Source organism: Centruroides vittatus, unplaced genomic scaffold (assembly GCF_030686945.1).
Source record: "Centruroides vittatus isolate TY-2023 unplaced genomic scaffold, ASM3068694v2 contig_2604, whole genome shotgun sequence".
NCBI lineage: Eukaryota > Metazoa > Arthropoda > Arachnida > Scorpiones > Buthidae > Centruroides > Centruroides vittatus.
This window is the reverse complement of record NW_027121655.1, coordinates 484,898-505,049: the sequence shown is the minus strand read 5'-3', so window position 1 is coordinate 505,049 and position 20,152 is coordinate 484,898. Positions and strand designations below refer to the sequence as shown.

Below are 20,152 nucleotides of genomic sequence, written 5' to 3'. Positions count from 1 at the left end.
TCAACTAGTTTGAATTTTACATTTATTTCAAATACTTTATTGTTAATGTAATCTGAAGAATGACCTTCAAAAAAGCTGGAAGAATTTGTTAAATAAATATTGTTGAATAGTTGAATATTTTAAGATTTCTGAAAACTTATTTATGTTTACATGATAAAAACATTAGAAAAATTATTACTATTATTAAAAAATATAGACAGTTTATTAAAAATTAATTCTCTCTTGATATGATGTCAAATATTCATTTTAATTTAATGGATGGGATGAAATTCTAATGCAAAATCTAAATTAATTAAGTTAATTTTTAACTGAACATGCTAATTATTACAACAACAACAAAAAAAAAAATACCAAAAATTTCTTAAATAAATTGATCATTTTTAAATAATTATTGAATTATCTATAAAATTAATTGATACAACTAAAAGCAGTACTTTTAGTTATGCATACTCAGTAATAATCATAATAAAAATAACAGGTAATAAACTATTCACTGTTTTGTTTACACACAATAAATATTTTTGGTAAAAATGAGTCTTAATAGCATCAAAACAAATGCTCATTTGGTTGAGTTGAGCCATGTCAGTCACTAATTTATTAGGTAATATCTTTTCTCGTTGATGATATTGTTTGAAAGAACAAAGAACTGTGTTTTATCAAATTTCCACTTTCATAATCTACCTATCATTCTTAATAATATGTCAACTGTACTTTAATATCTCAATTATCACAATCTCTAAATAATAAAATTTGCATAAGTAATCAAAATGTAGGTATGTAAACAAAATAAATAAAGTAATAATAAATGAATAAATTATGTATTTAATAAAACTTGTGTTTACTTTAGAAATATTAAAAAATTTAAAAATTTATCATTTTTTCTATAAAACTGTATTATTTAATCCTATTTAATTGTTTTTGTTATTCCACTTAGATATAAAAAAAGATATTTGTTTCCATCTAAACATTAAAAATTTAATTAGAAATTAATGTTAAAAAACAGGTTGTTGCAGGAAGAAAACACGAGAAACTTTCACAATCATATAATTTTCTACAAAAATACGTTATTAAATATCATTAAAAACATATCTTAAAATGATTACCTCAAGATCCGGTAAACCAAATTCAATTTTACGATCTAATCGACCAGGTCTCATAAGGGCAGGATCAAGTATGTCTGGCCGGTTAGTAGCCATAAGTACTTTAATATTGCCTCTTGGATCAAATCCATCCAACTGATTAATCAATTCTAACATGGTTCTCTGGACTTCATTATCTCCTCCTGCACCATCGTCAAATCTTGCTCCTGAAATTTAAGTACAATCTCTTTCAAAGTCAATTCAATTAATTTGATTAAAAAATTGTAAATATTTCAAATATCTTACCTCCAATTGCATCAATTTCATCAAAGAAAATTAAACAGGCTTTTTTATTTCTGGCCATTTCAAATAATTCTCTCACCATTCGAGCACCCTAAAATACATTAAATTCATCATCTTTTTTATATTTAAATATTCAAATATTAAAATATTTGAAATAAATTTTGATATGTATGTTTTTAATTAAATTCATAACATATTAATAGTTTAAGTCAAAACTGTTCAATTTACTTTATATGTTTTATCAGAATTAACACTGATTTCAATATTCCATGTTATAATTAAATGGCACCATATAAATAATTGCAGAAAACAGATTATTTGTCTTTAAATATTCATACTATTAATCTTCTGAAGTACATTTCTAATTTAATTAGAAAAATTGTACTTTTTAAATGTTGTTTTTGCTATTAATATATAAATATAAAGCAGCTTTAATGTAGCTGGATAAGCAAACCAACGACATAGTCCATTTAATTTGTAACAGACTGTCACTGGGATGCTTATCCAGCTATACTAAAGTCACTTTACTAAGTAACACACCCAGCATATATAACAAGAAGGTAAGAAATCAGATGAACTGAAAAAATTACTTATCCTACTACATGTTTTCAATCTAATCATCTGTACAAACATAGTTGATGCTTTATAATAAAAATATATCATTTTTTTTTTTTTTAATAACTTATCAACTTTATAAGTGCTTTAATATCAAATTTATATATACATAGGAGTAAGCATTGGGAAGTATCACATTTAGCCAATCAAAATCAGTATTTCATCTATAATACATGATCTATATTCTGCCAATCATACAAGTCTATCGTTGCACTCTATCAGACTGGAATTTCAGTCATTTAATTGAGGATTTCAAATTCTTACAGCAGTTTTGATTTAAAAGTTTATCCTAATTTATAGTTGTTTCAGATAAAAATGATTCCACTTCAGGATAATGATAATGGTGATTCTGTTATAGTGCAATTATATTTTACACTTCAAAATTTAGTTTTTAAATTATTAATTTATAATTATTAATTTTTCAGATATTAAATACTTTTTTCAGAATTAAATAATTCAAATAAAAAAATATGTAAAAAAAGATATGAATGGGTGAGTATGCAGATATTTGTTACAATGCATTATGAGGGGTTGAAAATGTTTAACATTAAGTAATGCTAAAATTTCAACTCTAGGGTAGCATGATTCATTTTTATTTTCAAATAGCCACATAGCAAATCATGCTGTTATGTTACTTTATACTTAAATAATAAAAAAATACTGTAATGTTCAATACTCCATGCTATGTATTATTCCTTAGTACAATTAAAGGGTTAATCAAGGATACGAATTACGTAATTTTGGAAGTGGGTATGTGCAGTGTGTTATGAAACGTTATGGAGAATGGGTTGGTAGTTGAAAAACATAAAAACAGCATTACGTATTTATGGACAATCCCATATACTGATCCCTAAAGATTCTTATAATTATTTAATTGTGATGAAAACAAATACAAATCACATTAAAACATAAAAGGAATTTAATGTATTAACTGGCACTATTGAAAAAAAAAATTTCATGTTCATTTTTTTCTATAGATTTACATTCTTTTCATATCAGAAAATCCAAGTTTGCTCTTTAAATTGTTTTTTTTTTGTTTAATAATTATGCCAATTTTGAAAGTTTTGTTTGAGATACAATATATATGCCTCAAGGCTTAGAATGAATTTACACGTACAGGCTGTGATTCACATAAACTGTGCCTCATTTGCAGGTTGGTACAAGTTTGTTTTGAATTATTTTTTAATTAAACTTCATTTACAGAAATGCTCTGTCAGGTACTACAGAAAATATTGTGTAATCAGTCATTGAGGCACAAACCTTGTACCTTGAAGCACCAGGAAAGTTTTAGCAAGTCACACGAGTGGCACCTCATGACAGATAACATGTTAAGTTCAGTTGAGCAGGCTGCATGGGCAGGTTCACCATCATGTTGATAAATGTATTAACAATCAGAAGAGTAATATATATTCTGATTGTTGGTATAAGATTTTAATCAAGTATATTAATGTAAATTGATGAATAAACATCTTTCTTCACAATTTGTACATTCCACAGTCCAAAAGCAGTTAAAATTACATATGATATAATCCATAGTGCAAATTTTGCAGTCTTTAAAATGTCATTAGGGTGATATTCCTCACCTTCTAGTCACAACTTAAATAGACAAAATCTTGATTTCTCACTAAATATTAATCTTTCCACTTATTAATGTCCCAATTTTTAAACACAACCTAATTCTCTCTTGTTTCATTGCATTTGTAAGCAGCAGTCTAATTTTTGTTTGCTTAAATCTTGCTCATTTCTTTTAGTCTTTGCCTTGTTGTTTTTACAGAAATAGTTTTTTAGTTTTCACTTTATTTGCTAGTTAACATTTTAGCTGAATTTATCCTAGAACTTCTTATAAGATTTCTGAGAACTTTGTTTTTCTAATATAACCTGGTCTTTCTAATATACCTGGTCTTCCTGATCTTGGTTGGATGTCTATTTTTACAGTTTCTTTGTATTTTTTAATGATTCTACTCATAGTAGATTTGCGACATTCAATTAGCTTGCTTACTTCTGAATTAGAAACAGCTTCTATGCATTTTAATAATTAACTCTTTCATATCTTTACTAATTGATTTATAATTAGGAGCCATAGCTATATTTAAATGAATTTAAATTCTAACAAGTCCAATATGCAAAATACTTCTGCTATTGCAAGTTAAAACACATTAATTATTTTCTATATAAAACATCAAATTGTTATAACATAATTTTATGAATTTAATCAAATTTTTGTCTCAGTTTTCTTATGTTGCAGGATTGTTGCTATGCTTTTTTACTTTTTTGTATTGCACTGTAAAAATAAATAATTTTATACTAAAATTTTGGTCTCTGAAAAGATAAAGAATATCTCATCCTATTTTTTATTAATAATTTTAATGTAAATTTGATTAGATTTTTTATATGGCAATAATGTTACTGAGGCTCATAAAAATTGCCTGTTGCAGAGCTTTTGTCTCTTGGCTGTACATCCAAACAAACTGATTTGTAAAATACTAGAACCAAATTACCAGACATTCCAGATTATCAGATGCCAGATTAATAAACTTCTACTGTATAACATTTATAAAATCTTATTTGTAATAACTAAATAAAGTTTTTAAAGTAAGAATTAAATTCAATTTCATATAAAAATAAAATTTAATTAAAAATGAATTTTACACAGTATAAACAAAATATCAAGTATCTAGAATATGATGATGTTTTGCTATTTGAACCATTCATTATTGCACTTAATCAATTACAAAATATTTTTCTGTTAAAAATAATTTTATATTCTTTACATAATTTATAATTTTTTTTGATAGTTGGCATTATTAAATCATATAGTGTTATGAAAATATAGTACAATGGAACCTAACTTAACGAGCACCTTGCACAACGAGTATTTCACATAACGAGCAAAACAAATTGTAAAAATTTGCCTCGCTTAACGAGCGATATTTCACATAACGAGTGATGAGGAGGGGGGAAGTCCTGAATTGTGCACATGCGACATGCTCCATCACTCTGTGTTTAGCACTCCTTCTGTTAGTATCTTAGTGTCACTTGTGATCACATATTTTTCCAAACTTGTGTTCACACACATTACTTATAAACATCAACAACCATAGCCCGTTATATAATAAATATGACATATGATATGCCAAATTCTTGGGTCATTAAATTTAATGACGGATTCCAAATTAAATTTTAGAAATGTCTGAATTAAAAATTAACTATTTATAATTATTAAATTTAATACGAGATGGAAACATAACTGCCTACCTCTAGTCAAATTAATTAATTTCTAATATTTAATTATAACATTTATATAACCCAAGAATTTGGCACATTGTTTGGAGTGTTTATCAAACATATTAGCTGCGATTTTTTTTTTTTTTTTGTTTCTGCAACTCGAATTCTCATTCCAGGATGGTTCATTCCGTGCTAGAATAAAAATTATGATGATTCATGCTCCTAAACAGTGTATACTGTACAATTTTTTTTGAATAAACATTATACATAAAACATTTGAGCATTTTTTCAGCGTGGAACGCATTATTGTATTTTACATTAATTTCTATGGGAAAAATTGTTTCACTTAAAGAAGGTTTCGCATTATGAGTAAGGCTCTGGAACGAATTATGCTCGTTAAGTGAGGTTCCACTGTATATCATTATTACTATACTGTATTTATAATTATAATAATAATAAAATTATAAATTGCCAAATTTTTATTGACTATTTTTTGTTAAAATAGAAATTAATAGTTAAATCTATAAACCTGTACTTCTATGAAATTGGCAGTTTCAAAACTGCATAATATAAAACTCAATCTATTATAATTATTTTATATATTTTAAATCTTTATGTATTTGAAGGATTGAAACATGTTTTAATAACATAACAAATGACATAATTTGTGGGAATTATAGATTCTAGCTCTGTCATGATAATCTTTTTTTAAATATACATTTTTAAAATAAACTGGCAAGTTTTACTAATTTAAGTCATTAAAATACAGAAAATCTGTTCAATAATGACTTTTAACTTCAAATTTTTTTTTTAATTATTAATTTTAGCATGAAAATCTGAAAAAATTTAGCAATTTACTATTTTATAATTGAGCCATTCACAGACAAAATCATATCTAATTTTATATATAGTTATATTAAAGCATAAAGTTATGCTTTAATATAATGATATATAAAAATACATTCTACAATGTTTATTTAAATTTAAAGTTTAAAAGCAATTTTAAAAAATAATTTATATTACAATTTTCTTCCTTAACCCAATTTTCATACTTTTTGTTTTGTGGAGTTAATTGATTTGGCAGCTAAACTGCTCAATTATTAACAAATAATAAATTATCTATTCAAATATTCATTATAATAATAAAATAACTTTCCATATTATTACTATAAGCACATCTTTTAAATGTGTAAAACTTCCAGATTGTGAAATTTATAAAAAGATGAGAGTTATTGTTAGAACAATGATGAGGCAGTCCTTTAACTTAGAATTAAACTTTATTCTAATCTAACACTATACAGGTATACCTCGACTTACGTCGGTAATTGATTCCAGGAGAGGCGACGTAAGTCAAATTTACTTGTGTAGTTACGACGTAAATCGTAGTTTCGACTTACGTCGTAACTAAATGCCAAAAATGGAGGAAACGCCAATAATGAGCACTTAAAGACCGCTAAATAAGATGACAACACAGAAACACAGATGTTTTCATGGTTCGTTCCCTAGGATTTATGATAATTGTATTAACATTTACTGTAAATGTACATATTTTAATATGATTTTATGTGCTTTCAACGCTTTTCTAGTGATATTACGACTTCAATGTTTATGGCGGACAAATTTAAAGTCGAATAAACTGACTTAAACTTGATTTTTATTTTTCCATATACTTTTTTGACAAACGACGTAAAATCAGGAACGACATAACTCAAGAGGGACGTAAGTCGAGGTATACCTGGTATATATCCATAACTTGGCAAGCAACTGAAAACAAGTCTCTTCTTGTTTTGAGCCGTCTTGCACGTGTTGCAAGTTCATACACAGTTTGCAATATCGACACTTGCTTTAGTTTAGTATTCCCTATCAATCCCCCTTCTCGAAGAGACTCTATCTTTACTTAGTGATCTCTTCACTAGTTACAGTAGAGAGTCATTAATCGGAACACTGGTAATTGGAATCGCCGGTAATCGGCACGATTTTCAGTCAGACTGTGTCGTGCTGAATCGAACGTTTTTGATACTAAATTTACTTCTAAAAGTATAATTTTCATGTTTTTATATTCTTCAATATATTTATTTTGTTTGTACAAAATGCAGAAATAATTTTTAACGATACGATAGCCTCGATTATTATTATAAAAATTTTCATTAGTGTGAAATCTGGAAGTTAAAAACCTAGAAATTTCTGAATTTGTTCACTCCAGTTATAAACAACTTAATCAACAACATTCCATACCCGGGAAATTATTGACCCTCGAATGGCAACGATTGTCCCCTAACTATCAACAAACCGTTATTCCTTCGGAGCAGGTAGATCATCTTGCACGATGGTTTATAGTTAGCGTCCGAACTAGTCGTTTATTTAATATCCCGGGAACACCTATGGCCCTAATAGTGATTCGTTTTCGATCACGTGACAAATTTTCCCATCCAAAACTTATAAAAGACGCTTCCTTCCCCCCCTAAAGGGCTCTCCTTCGTCTCGCTTTTGCGACGTGCACTACGCCATCCGCCGGACTCTCAAAAAGTTTCTAAGTTCTTTAAGTGCCATTGCCCTGTCTACGAATTCTAAAGCTCTACGTGCCATCGGCCCATTAACTGACTCTCCATCAGCCAAACTTTATCGTCACTTCTGAGTGAATATCAACCTACCGGGACTTTCACCGGACTCTGTCTATTACGGACTCGTTAAGAGGTATGAGCATATATTTGTAAACTCTCTCTCTCCGGACCCCCTTTTTGTTTATGAGGGTAGACGTGTAGACGTATAGTTTTGTTCGTTTCGAGTTTAATAAATCTTGTTTTGTTATAAAATGGTGTCTTTCTTGACTGTCGGCTTCGCCTTATCGTCGGCCCCAATCTTCCTCCTCATCCACTCGCGTAACGCGCCGACAACGTAACAGCCATCCTTGACAAGTGAGACGCCGGAAAAAGAGGTACGACAAACTCTTACCCCTCCGGGATCTCACACATTGGTGACAATCGAGAGGGGTTCGACTTATTCGGCACCCCCCCCCCCGATTTCACATTAGGCTTAAAATCGACGAAAATTCAACACGAAGCGACACGCAACGGAGAAAAATTCAACACGAAGCGACACGCAACAGAGAAAAATTTGAACATTGGACAGGTTAATGTATTTTTTCATACATAATGGGTAATCGGAACAAATGACTAATCGGAACAACCCCAGTCCCCAATTGATTCGGATTAACGACTCTCTACTGTATGTGTTTACGGTGGATCAGGAAAGGTTCAGTCCCAAGTGTTTTGTGAGTATATCAGCAGTGTTGCTCTTAGTATCCGTATATTCTATTTATATTGTTCCATTGATGACCTTATCTCAAATAAAATGATACTTTACAGCTGTGTGTTTGGTCCTATCGTTTATCACATAACTTTTGGCATATCCTATCACTGCTTGGTTGTCGCATTTGATGACAGTGGATTCTTCAAGTAATTCATACTGGTCCAACTGTTTAAGCATCTCTCTCATCCAGGTTATATCTCTTGAACACGTTGATACAAATATATATTCAACTTCCATCGTACTGAGGGCCATTACAGATTGTTTGGTGCTCTTCCAGGCTACAGGTCCTCCTGCCATAAATACAATGTATTCGGTTGTGCTTTTACAGTTTTCTTCATCCATCACCCAGTCTGTATCCGAGTATGTGAAAAAGTTTCCTTCAGATTTTATGTATTTTATTCCTAGTCGTCTTGTTAATTTCAAATAAGGTAATATTCTTTTGTTCCAATTTTTCTTGAGTATTTGTTGCACTATTGTGCAAGTTTGTTAACTGCAAATGTGATATCTGGCCTTGTTTTCTACAATATATACATCAATCCAGCTATAAGCTCTATGTAGAGTAAGTTCTCATCTGAGTTATTAGCTTCTGTTTTTAAGTCTGGTCTATACTCCATTGGGGTAGCAATTTCCTTTGCCTCTAGCATATTAAATCTTTCTAGCAGTTTCTCAACATATCTTTCCTGGTCTAGGATGATACTGTTTTTCTGACATGTGAATCTTACTCCAAGAATTTCAGAAACAGGTCCTAGGAACTTGATATCAAAATGTTTATTTAGAAGTTCCTGTGCAAATTTTCTCATGCGTCTATTTTGCAAAATTACCAGGATGTCATCTACATATACTGCTAGAACTATCATCCCTTTCTTTCTTGTCAGTTTATATACACAGAGATCGATCATGCTTCTTTTAAAGTCAGATTCTCTCAAGGATTTTTCCAAATGATTGGTCCATCACCGTCCACTTTGTTTAAGACCATAGATTGCTTTGTTAAGTTTACAGTATAGATGTTCTTCGCCCTTTCTTCGAAATCCCTCTGGCTGTTCCAGATATATTTCTTCATTCAATTCACTATGTAGGTATGCTGAGTTTACATCATATTGGTGTAAGAACCAATCTTTGTTTATCGCTAGAGCTGTTAGCAATCTTATCATGTCAAAATCCGATACAAGGGAATAAATTTTGTCATAATCTAAGAATCTTTGTTGTGCAAACCCCTTTGCCACTAATTCTGCTTTGTATTTCTTTGTCCCTGTGGTGTTATTTTCCTTAACTTTGTAGACCCACTTGCATTTGATAGTTGTCGCCCCTTCTGGCAGTTTTGTTAAGTTCCATACTTTATGTTTTCTTAGGGATTCCATTTCTTCTTCCATGGCAGCCCGCCATCTGGATGAGTCATTCAATTCCATGGCTTCTTTATATGTCAAAGGCACTACATTGTCTTTGACTATCTTTTCACCAATTGTGGTAGATTCTTCTATGATTTTCACTCTATACTCCTTTCTGGGTCTCCCCGTCCTGTTCAAGCAATTTGTGGCCTCCCACTCGCCCTTACCAGTTCATTATTCTGCTCGTTCTCACTTTTCTTCGTTTTCGTCTTTTCTTCATTTTCGGATAAGATGTTTTCTTCGGGTTGTAATCATTCCTTAGCAGGTTCAAGGATATCTAATTCCACTTCTTTATTATTGAGTTTTTCTCTTCCATGGGATCTGTCATCTTCAGTCATTTTGATATTGCCCCTTGAACTATTTGGGAATTTGTTGATAAATTTGACATCTCTGCTTGTTATAACTCTTTTTGTCTTTGTGTTCCATAGACGATATGCTTTTGTTTTGCTATAGTAGTCTATAAATATGCATTTGGTGGATTTTTCATGGAATTTTCGTTTTCCTAGTTTCTTTTCTAGTGCAAATGCCATCTGACCGAATGTCCTAAAATATTTTAATGTTGGAATTGTACCAGTCCATAATTTGAAGGATATGTTGCCTTCCAGGCTCTTTGATGGACATCTATTTCTAATATATGATGCAGTATATACAGCCTCTGCCCAAAAGCATTCTTTCAATCCTGCTTGGAGTAGCATGCATCTTCCCATTTCCACTACTATTCTGTTTCTTCTCTCTGTGATGCCATTTTGCTGTGGTGTGTAGCAGGCTGTTTTCTCATGCCTAATCCCTTTATGTTTCAGGAAGTTCTGAAATTCTCTATTAGTATACTTGGTTCCATTGTCACTTCTTATCACCTTTATCTTTCTTCCTGTTTTATTTTCTACAAAAGCTAGGTATGTTTTGAATTTCTCAAGGGCTTCACTTTTGTTTTTCATGAAATACATTTCACACCATCTAGAATAATCATCAATAAACGTGATGAAATATTTTGATCCAATCAATGATTTGGTTTTCATTGGTACGCAAATGTCAGTATGGATCAGTTCTAATATTTCTCTGCATCTCTTTTCATTTTGAAAATTATGATCTGGTTTGTTTCCCTCTTATGCAGATCTCACAGGGGCTGAGTTCTTTTCTTCTTATATTTAGTCCTGTGACCTTTAGGTTGTTGGCCACGTGCCATACGTCCCTTTCATTTAAGTGACCAAAACGTTCGTGCCACCTTTTCATTTCATTAACATTTATTTGATAGAGTTTAGATTCTGCCCATCTTTCTTTCACAAAGTATAAGTGCTTGCATGTGTACTTTAGTTTAGTATTCCCTAACAGTTATTTTCCTTGTAAAGTTCATCCATAAAGATCCAAATTTTTTAAAAAATTGTTCTATACTTTGTAATAATTTTATACAATAATTATATTTAAACTGTACATGAATTATAAAATTTCTTACCTCTCCTACATATTTCTGAACTAATTCTGATCCAATAACTCTTATAAAACAAGCATCAGTTCGATTGGCAACTGCTCTGGCACACAAAGTTTTTCCTGTTCCAGGTGGTCCAAATAACAAAACTCCTTTAGGAGGTTCAATTCCAAGATTTACAAATTTCTCTGGCTATAAAATTTAAAATATTAATTTTCAAAATATTTTTTATAGTTCTAATTAGTATTTAAAAAATTTTTACTTACATGTAATAATGGTGTTTCAACAACTTCCCTAAGTTTATCAATTTGTTCTTTGCATCCTCCAACATCACTGTATGTCACATCTGGTTTTTCCTCCACCTGCATCATTGTAACTGTGGGATCAATTTTAGGAGGTAGTGGAATATGTATTTGATATTTATTTCTGTCAACACTGCAAAATAAAATTCAAATAATTAGAAGGTAAATTTCTATATAATCTATATTATTCTGTAGGTTTTATTATGTTTAAATCAAATTATACAAATATAATACAATGAACTGAAATTATGAGATTGTAGTCTTTCATTTTATATTTAAAATTATTTTATTTTCAGGAATAAACTATCTGTAAAAGAAGAAACTAAGAATTAAACATGCAGAACTCCATAAACTCCTCAAACTGAATATTAATAAATTTTAATCATCTAAAGTTCTATATTTTTATGGTGATAATTTTTCATTCTTTTTGATTAAATTTAATATTTAATCAAAACATTTTCATTTTAATTCTGATAGATAATAGATATTTAAAGCTTTGTTTTGTAAATTTCATCATAATCAAGTGTATCGTTCCATGTATAAGTTTGTGATTGTATAATATTAAATTATATTTACCCAACTCTCATTCCTTCTTCTATATCAGTTGGTGCAACTGAATCAGCTAAATCAACAACAAACTTAGCAAACTGCTTTACATTAATTATATATTTTGGTTCATCTGTATCAGCATTTATTATTTTTGTGCATCGTGCCACTTGAAGAGGTTGTTCATTTTGTAATGTTTGTTTGTCTGCTGCTAAATCCCAAAGTGCTGGAGGAGCTAATCCAGTATCTGATTCTTTTATACCTAAAAATACATATAATTTCTTTGTATTATTACTTTAATAATTCCTTGTGCTAATTATTTTAATCATAATTACTTGAACTTTATCATTAAATAAAAACTGTTTAATTCAGAATATCAAATTAAAACTTATAATAAACTGATTTTTCTTTTTATTCAAAGTTTTATCATTTTCAGCATTATCAGTATTGCTAATAATGGTAATGCTGAAAATGAACTGTAATAAATAATAAAATAAATAATAAAATTAAAATCAAACTTGACTCAAAACTAATTCAAACAATAAACTTCTACCTATATTCAATTAAATAATATATGTAAATCTAATATGTATACATTAGAAGGATTTAAAAAATACCAGGTATGCTTGTATTTAATTAGATTAAATAAACATTTTTAAACAACATTACTGTTATGGAGCAAATGTAGATAGATGACTTTTTGAAAGATAAAACAGTTTATTAAACTTAAAACAGCAGCAAAATTATTGCAAAATACAAAACAATTTTTAAAAAATATCAGCAAGTGCACACAAGAAGATTATTAAACTTTACAGAAGAGCGTCATTTATCTGTAAGCCAATCAACCGAAACGTCGGTTAACCGAAAGCGTTCCAGTCAGACTGTGTCGTGCTGAATCGAACATTTTTGATATTAGATTAACTTCCAAAATATAATTTTTTTTGTTTTTATATTTTTTCAATATATGTTTTTTGTTTGTACAAAATAAAGAAATAATTTTTAATAATACAATAGCCATGATTATTATTTTTAAAAATTTATGTTAGGTTTAACATCAACAAAAATTCAACACATAGCGACACGCAAGGTGAAAAAGAGTGATTCAATTTAACTCATATTAGTTAGCAAAAACAGAGTTAATTGACATTTGCTTAAAATAAATGGCATCCAATAATTCATATTTAAAAAAGTTGCTTAATTCAAATTAAATAATACAAATTTATTATTAAATATATATTTTTTAAATTATTTCTCATTAGTACATAATCGACGTTTGGCATTATATTTAACAGTATTAATTAAATGCAAGAACTTTTAATCAACATCTTTTAGAAAAACATGGGTATCTGAAAGCTAGAAAAAAAAATTTAATCATCATGCAAAAATATTATTAATTACTTTTCTGAATTTTCAGGAAAAGTGAACAATAGTAAATTACTGCTTCCATAAATTATGCATTTAACTTCACTTTTCATTTTTAAATGAAGTTATAAACTGCAACACTAGAAACAAAGAAAATCTTACATCATGGTAAATTGAAATCAAAACTAATGACATCACTTGTATTAAATGGAAAATATAAATTGTGTGATTATCATTGTATCATGTTTCAGCCAATGATGCACTGCATATCTTTAGTCACATGATTTTCTCAAAGTTGTCCATCTATGTGTGTCTAATCTGTGGAGCCAGTAACATGGCATCACTATGCAGCAAACTGTTCTTTAACTTTAGTGATTTTTCTTATATTGTAAATATTTCTTCCATTTCTTTTTTTTTTTAATTCCATAAGCCTCCATGACACCTAAAAAAGCTAGTGTAAGCATAAAGGCAAAAAGAAAAAGAGTAAGAATAACAACAGAAGTGAAGAAAGAGATCATACAGAAGCATGAAAACTGTATTGGCATCTCAGATCCGGCTTTGCAGTTTGAGTTAGGAAAGTCATCGACCTATACCATTCTCAAGAACAAGGAAGCAATAAAAGATGCTAATGTTGCCAAAGAAGTGGCTATAATTACCAAGCAAAGATTGCAGACCTTAAAAGAAGTGGAAAAGTTGCTCTTGATTTGGATCAACGAAAAGCAGTTGGCAAGAGAGTATTTCGGAGACTATCACTAGCAAGAAAGCAAGGCTTTTTGCACCAAAATTTGCTCAAGTAAACCTCAGGTTCAAGTTCTGAAACTGATGTGTTAAAGACTAGTCAAAGTCTGAGATTTACTTGAGCAAATTTTGCAGGTTTGAAAAGTTTAAGAAGCGAAATGACATACACAGTGTGGTTCAGCATGGATACACTTCAAGTGCAAACAAAAAAAAAATGTGAAAAAGTTTGTGAAATAATTTGGTGCATATGTGACTGCTGAGGGTTTTATCCCCAGCAAGTATTTAATTATGATGAAACCAGATTGTTTTGGAAAAAGATGTCAAACAGAACATACATAACCCAGAAAGAAAAGGTTTTGCCTGGACACAAACCAATGAAGGGCAGGATAACTCTTTTGCTTTGGGCAATGCTAGTGGCAATTTTAAAGTGAAACCATTGCTTGTGTATCATTTGAAAAACCCCTGTGTGTTTAAGAGAAATAACGTTATGAAAAGCAAATTGTCTGTCATGTGAAGGGCTAACAGTAAGGTCTGGATAACCAGTTTTTCCTAGAATGGGTTCATAAAGATTTTGCTCCTAGTGTGAGGAAATAACTTAATGAAAATAACTTTCCACTGAACTACTTGCTTTTGATGGACAATGCTCCTGCCCACCCCTCAGGCATGGAGGCTGAGTTACTGGAAAAGTTCAATTTCATCATCATGAAGTTTCTGCCTCCTAATACAATTCCACTGATTAAACTGATGGATCAATCATTTCTAACTTTAAAAAATATTATACCAAAGCATTTTTTCAATAGTTACCTCTGACACAGAGTTAACTCTAACTTTTGGAAGAACCAGTTCAATATCTTTCATTGCTTAGGTCTTATTGACAAGGCCTGCCAGCGACTTGTAGGACCTTGAACTCAGCCTGGTGGAACCTCTAGCCTGATTGTGTTGCAGAGAGAGACACTTTGAGGAATTTGAGACAGAGTCTACTAGAGTTGTCAATGACATTGTATCTCTGGGCAAAAGCATGGGCTTGGAAGTCGACAATGCTGACATCGAAGAACTGGTGAGGAAACATTGTACCGAGTTATCTACCTATGAACTCTAACTGTTTCAAAAGGAGCAGAAGAAAGACATGCTTGAGGAGATGCCCTTGCAGGAAAAGGAGGAAAGGGAGGATGCACCTAGTACTCTTATCAATGTGTGCAAAATGGGGTAAAGTACAGTTTTGTTGAAAGGTATCACCCTGATAAGACAGTAGCAAGCTGTGTCATTAACTTTTTGAATGACAATGCTATGTCTCACTTCCATAACAATGTGAAATGTAAAAAAGCAAATTTTATTAGATAAATTTTTAGTGAAAAAGAGGCCTAATGAGTTCCATGCAGAATCTGCTAGTGAAAATCTAAACAGTAAGAGAAAAAACTCCCAAAGTGTAGTTACCTAATGTTATTATGAAGAACTCCTTTTCCAAGAAATAACATCCCTTTCCTTCCACTTCTTCTCCACCCTCCACTTAAGCCATCAAAACTTCTCAACACAGATAAGAATGAATGAAAGTGTCTTTCTTAGGCCAAGACTGCACTTGCATAAAAACAAGCATAAAAACCCTTGCCATAATTACTTTTAATCACATCACTTATTTGCATTTGCACTTGGATTGTGGAAGAGGTCCAGCTCCACTAGTGAAACTTTTACAATGACAGTATAGTTGTATGCATGATATATCGACATAAAGACAATGTTTATATTTTATGACTTTTTTGATAATATAATTACAATTGTAGTAAAAATATCATCTTTACTTTCATATATTAACTTTTATCATCAAATTATTAAGATACTATATTGCACTATACTATAATATTATGCTTAGCTTATTTATTATATAATCACCTAAATTGAAAAATTTTCCTATGGCCATCCATATTGCTTGTTCTAGGCATCCATTCTTATAATTGGGATGCCTCTTGTTAAAGATACATGAATACTTTCAAATGTTTTCAAATCTTTCCAGATCTATTCTGTGTCTTTAAGAAGTAACCATGAGAGAATGTACAGTACATAAAAGCTCATGTCCCACCAATTTTCTCACCATGATGTAGATTCCACTGGCTTCTTATTGGTGGTATGTTTTACAGACATATTTGTGTTGAAAGTCAAACACTGCTTGACTCACTTTATGCTCGTTTTACACCCTGCTCTAGCATAACATATCATAGTCACGCAACTAAAGATAATTACAACAAAAGTTTTTATGCTCATTTTTATGCAAGTGGAGTCTTGCCTTATTTATAAACTTTATTCAGTTGACATGTTATAATATAATAGCATTTGTAGACATTTTTATGGATGAAATACAGCCAAAAAAAAGTATTAAAAAAAAAGTTTTGTTTTGGAAGTCAGAAACAGATTAATCCATTTTACATTGTTACTTATGAGAAAATTCGTTTTGGTTTCCGAACAACTTTCAGGAACAAATTAAGTCTGTAAACCAAGGTTTGACTGTATATAAATAGAAATAAATGTTAAATACTTTTCACTTCATTGTTTTAATACAATGAAGTGAAGTCTTCGTTTTTCGTGTGGACTGTAGGTGTATGGGACAGAAATTTCTCAAAAACTTTCAGAGCAATATGTGAACAATATTTTGTCATAACATCAATATCAAGAAAACAATAAACATAACTATTACAGTGAAATGCTGTTAACAATATGAAGCCTGCAAGTTGAAGTAAATGGAAGAACAACTATTGAAAGATATGCTGTGCACAATATGACAGTCTTCATATGCTACACAAATTGTTGAAACCTTTCAGAAACCTCCACCTAAGGTTTAGGAACCTCCTCAAAGATCTCAAAATGGACAGATTATAGTCCTAATATTCCCTTCAAATTAGTGTCTGTTTGGAACAGTCGAAGTTTACATAAGAATCTATCAATTTGTCACAGACTAAGAACTGAAGAAAGCAATGCAAGCTTAGCACATCTATCAATCAAAATCATTTTCTTCTTTTGTAGGGACTTAAGAAACTTGTATAATAATGGGTCAAGTGCATTAAAAGGAAAAGGATTACATTGAAAAATAGTACAATCTAACTCGGTTATAACATCATCGTATGTAAAGACAACCCTAATGTAACGTCAAATTTTTATCAGTCCCACGAGTTTACTATACTAGATAGTGTTAAAAAACCCACTTGTAACGACATAAAACCCTGTTTTAACGTCATATTTGAAGCACTCCCAAATTTACAAAATTAGATTACAAATTTTATTTCACAAAGGGTGCATTTACTTCTGAGCTAATTTTACTGTCAGCACACTCAGACTGTATACTTTTGTCTGAGTGCCACACTCATTGGCGTTTACTTTAGAGCTATGTGACATCAAGTTTAGTGAAATTGGTAAGCTCGGAGTACTAGCTAGTTCATTGTCAAGCTTTGCGCTAATTCAATATGGCTGCTCCCATGAAAAAATTACTTTCTGTACAAAGTAATGAAAATGGAATTATTTTTGGAAAAATAAATAGCAGAAAGTATTTTTATTGGTAAATTTCAATTATTTGTTGTATAAAATGTTTACAATGATCTTTTTTTATTGTGTAAGGTTCAACAGCTTTAGAAGACTTTTTTCATAAACAGATGTAAAAAAAATTAAATTTTACTCATTGTTTATGATTAAAAGTGAAGTTTACCTTATACGCGTTTGTAATCTTCAGAAATGTTATGTCCAGAGCATTAAATAAATCGTAAAGAAATGAACAGCATTAATAATAATCCAAAACTAAAGTTCGTATAAAGGAGACTTTCAAAAGATTCTCTTGTAAGTCTAAGTGCTGTTTAAAATCAGTTGGATTATATATAAAAAGGTACAGTCTCTTCAATAAAAGTTTCTATCTTTTTTATTTGACCTTACTTTTCTTTTTTCTTCTTTCATTTTTTCTACAATTATATCCACAATAAGATCTTCCTTGTCTGATTCAGAATCAAGTAGTTCTATCTGTAAGGCAACATTTAAAATAGCAGCTTTGACATTATTATTTGCAGGAAATCTCCATATTTCTTGTTAGTGTTCGCGTTTACTTTCGAACTGGACACGTAACCACGAATACACATGTTAATGACGTCACTTCCAGTGTTCAGAAGTAGCACTATTACCTCAAAAGTAAACGCACCCAAAGAAAATACTGTGTTTAGTCCTAGAGTCAGAGTCCACTTCCTAGAACAACTGTAAGTGGTACTCTCACCACCTGACTTCGGTGGGGTGAGGTTCGCCACACTTTTAACGACGTGACGATCGGTTATTATGTACTCATTTTTAAATTACTTTATGCTAAATTGTTAAATATTCTATTATTTTTAATATAACATATTACATCAAATAGTTTATAAAGAAATAATTGAATTATTTTTAATTGGCACACATTAGTTTAACCTTTTGTTGTCTTTTGTTTCGACATTATTTTCAAAACTGGAAGTTCCGCCATTATTGAAACTTAAGACAAATAGAAATTTCTTATAAAAGGTAATTTTTGAAATTTTTAATTACATTGATGTAAACTTAGACAAAATAATGTAAATAAAGTTGATTTAGACATGTAGTTTGCATTTTTATACATATGATAATAAATTTATTATGATAATAATAGACCTCACAGATAACGACACTCGGTTATAACGTCAAAAAATTTCCGGTCCCATGGATGACATTATAAATGAGTTAGACTGTATTCTTCACTATTGTTATTATAATAACTTTTAGAATTAGACTGCAAATAATTATTTGATGAGAGAACTTAAAATCAAGGAATATACTTGTATGTACTTAGATTAAAATAAATTCTTATTTTGTTAGTTTTTTTATTTATTTTTTTATACGCAATTTTAAAGTTACATGACTCCACACTTTAAAATTTACCTTTTATTTATAAACTATTTTAAGTTGTACAACTAAATTATTTATTTTCCTTGACTATATCAAGACTTGTGTGAAATGAAATTTTATAGCAATGCATAAAAGTTAAGCCTCAGTTCTGCAATAAATATGGAAAGACTATTCCCATTAACACTATTATAAAAGCTGTTAAAAATAGCATTAGGATGGTCCAACATCTGATCTGGATAAAGTTGATTAAAAAAAATGTAACTGAACCTTTAATTGAAATCAATAATGAAGTATTGTTGCAACTGGAAGATGAAAACAACAACAAAAACAGCATCAAGTACCAGCAGTAATCAACTTGTTGCTAAGCCACTAATTTATACATAAAGGAACTTTATATCCTCTTGAATTCTACTTTTTGATCTTTAAAGAAACTATTCAAATGTAAAAAAAGCTTCAGAGTTAGGAGAAAGATGTTAGAATGTTCTATTTCTTATCAAAAATTATTACATGAAAAAGAAATGAGAAAAACAAATAATTCTGGACATCATCAAGAAACCTTAGATGCTAATAGGAATCTTAGAAAACATGTCTTAATGATAGAATAAATAAGATGAATTACAAGTCAATCATCACTAATCTGGCACTGTTAGGAGTTATGGGGATTGTCAATGAGTGAACTTGATAAATCATCATGTACAGTTGACTCAACAGCTAACTACCTCATTCTACCTTTAAAACAACCTATAAATCAGTACAAGTTGGTTAATAAAGAAAAAAGATGTTTGTTTTTTAGTTAAGTTACGGCAACACAACACTTGGGCAAACTGCCTGGGGAATGCCTTCTGGGAAGTCTTTTTAAGGGTAACTGGCCCCTATTCAGGCATTACAGACGTGCAAGAAAACCCGGAAAACTCCACGTGGCCAGCTAACCTGTCCTGGCGAGGCATGAACCCACAACTAAACTCCTAGTATTCAGGGAATGGAACT

At 30.3% G+C, this 20,152-nt stretch overlaps 1 protein-coding gene across 1 annotated transcript in view; it reads right to left on the bottom strand.

Moving 5' to 3' along the window:
- Rpt1 (26S proteasome regulatory subunit Rpt1) overlaps window positions 1-20,152 on the bottom strand; it is a 32,604-nt gene that overhangs the window by 1,727 nt on the left and 10,725 nt on the right. The window contains exons 4-8 of the mRNA XM_067266037.1: window positions 12,218-12,449; window positions 11,606-11,774; window positions 11,367-11,531; window positions 1,386-1,473; window positions 1,104-1,306 (exon numbers count right to left, since the gene is read on the bottom strand). Coding sequence (XP_067122138.1) covers window positions 1,104-1,306; window positions 1,386-1,473; window positions 11,367-11,531; window positions 11,606-11,774; window positions 12,218-12,449 — 857 coding nt within the window. The remainder of the gene's footprint in view (window positions 1-1,103; window positions 1,307-1,385; window positions 1,474-11,366; window positions 11,532-11,605; window positions 11,775-12,217; window positions 12,450-20,152) is intronic.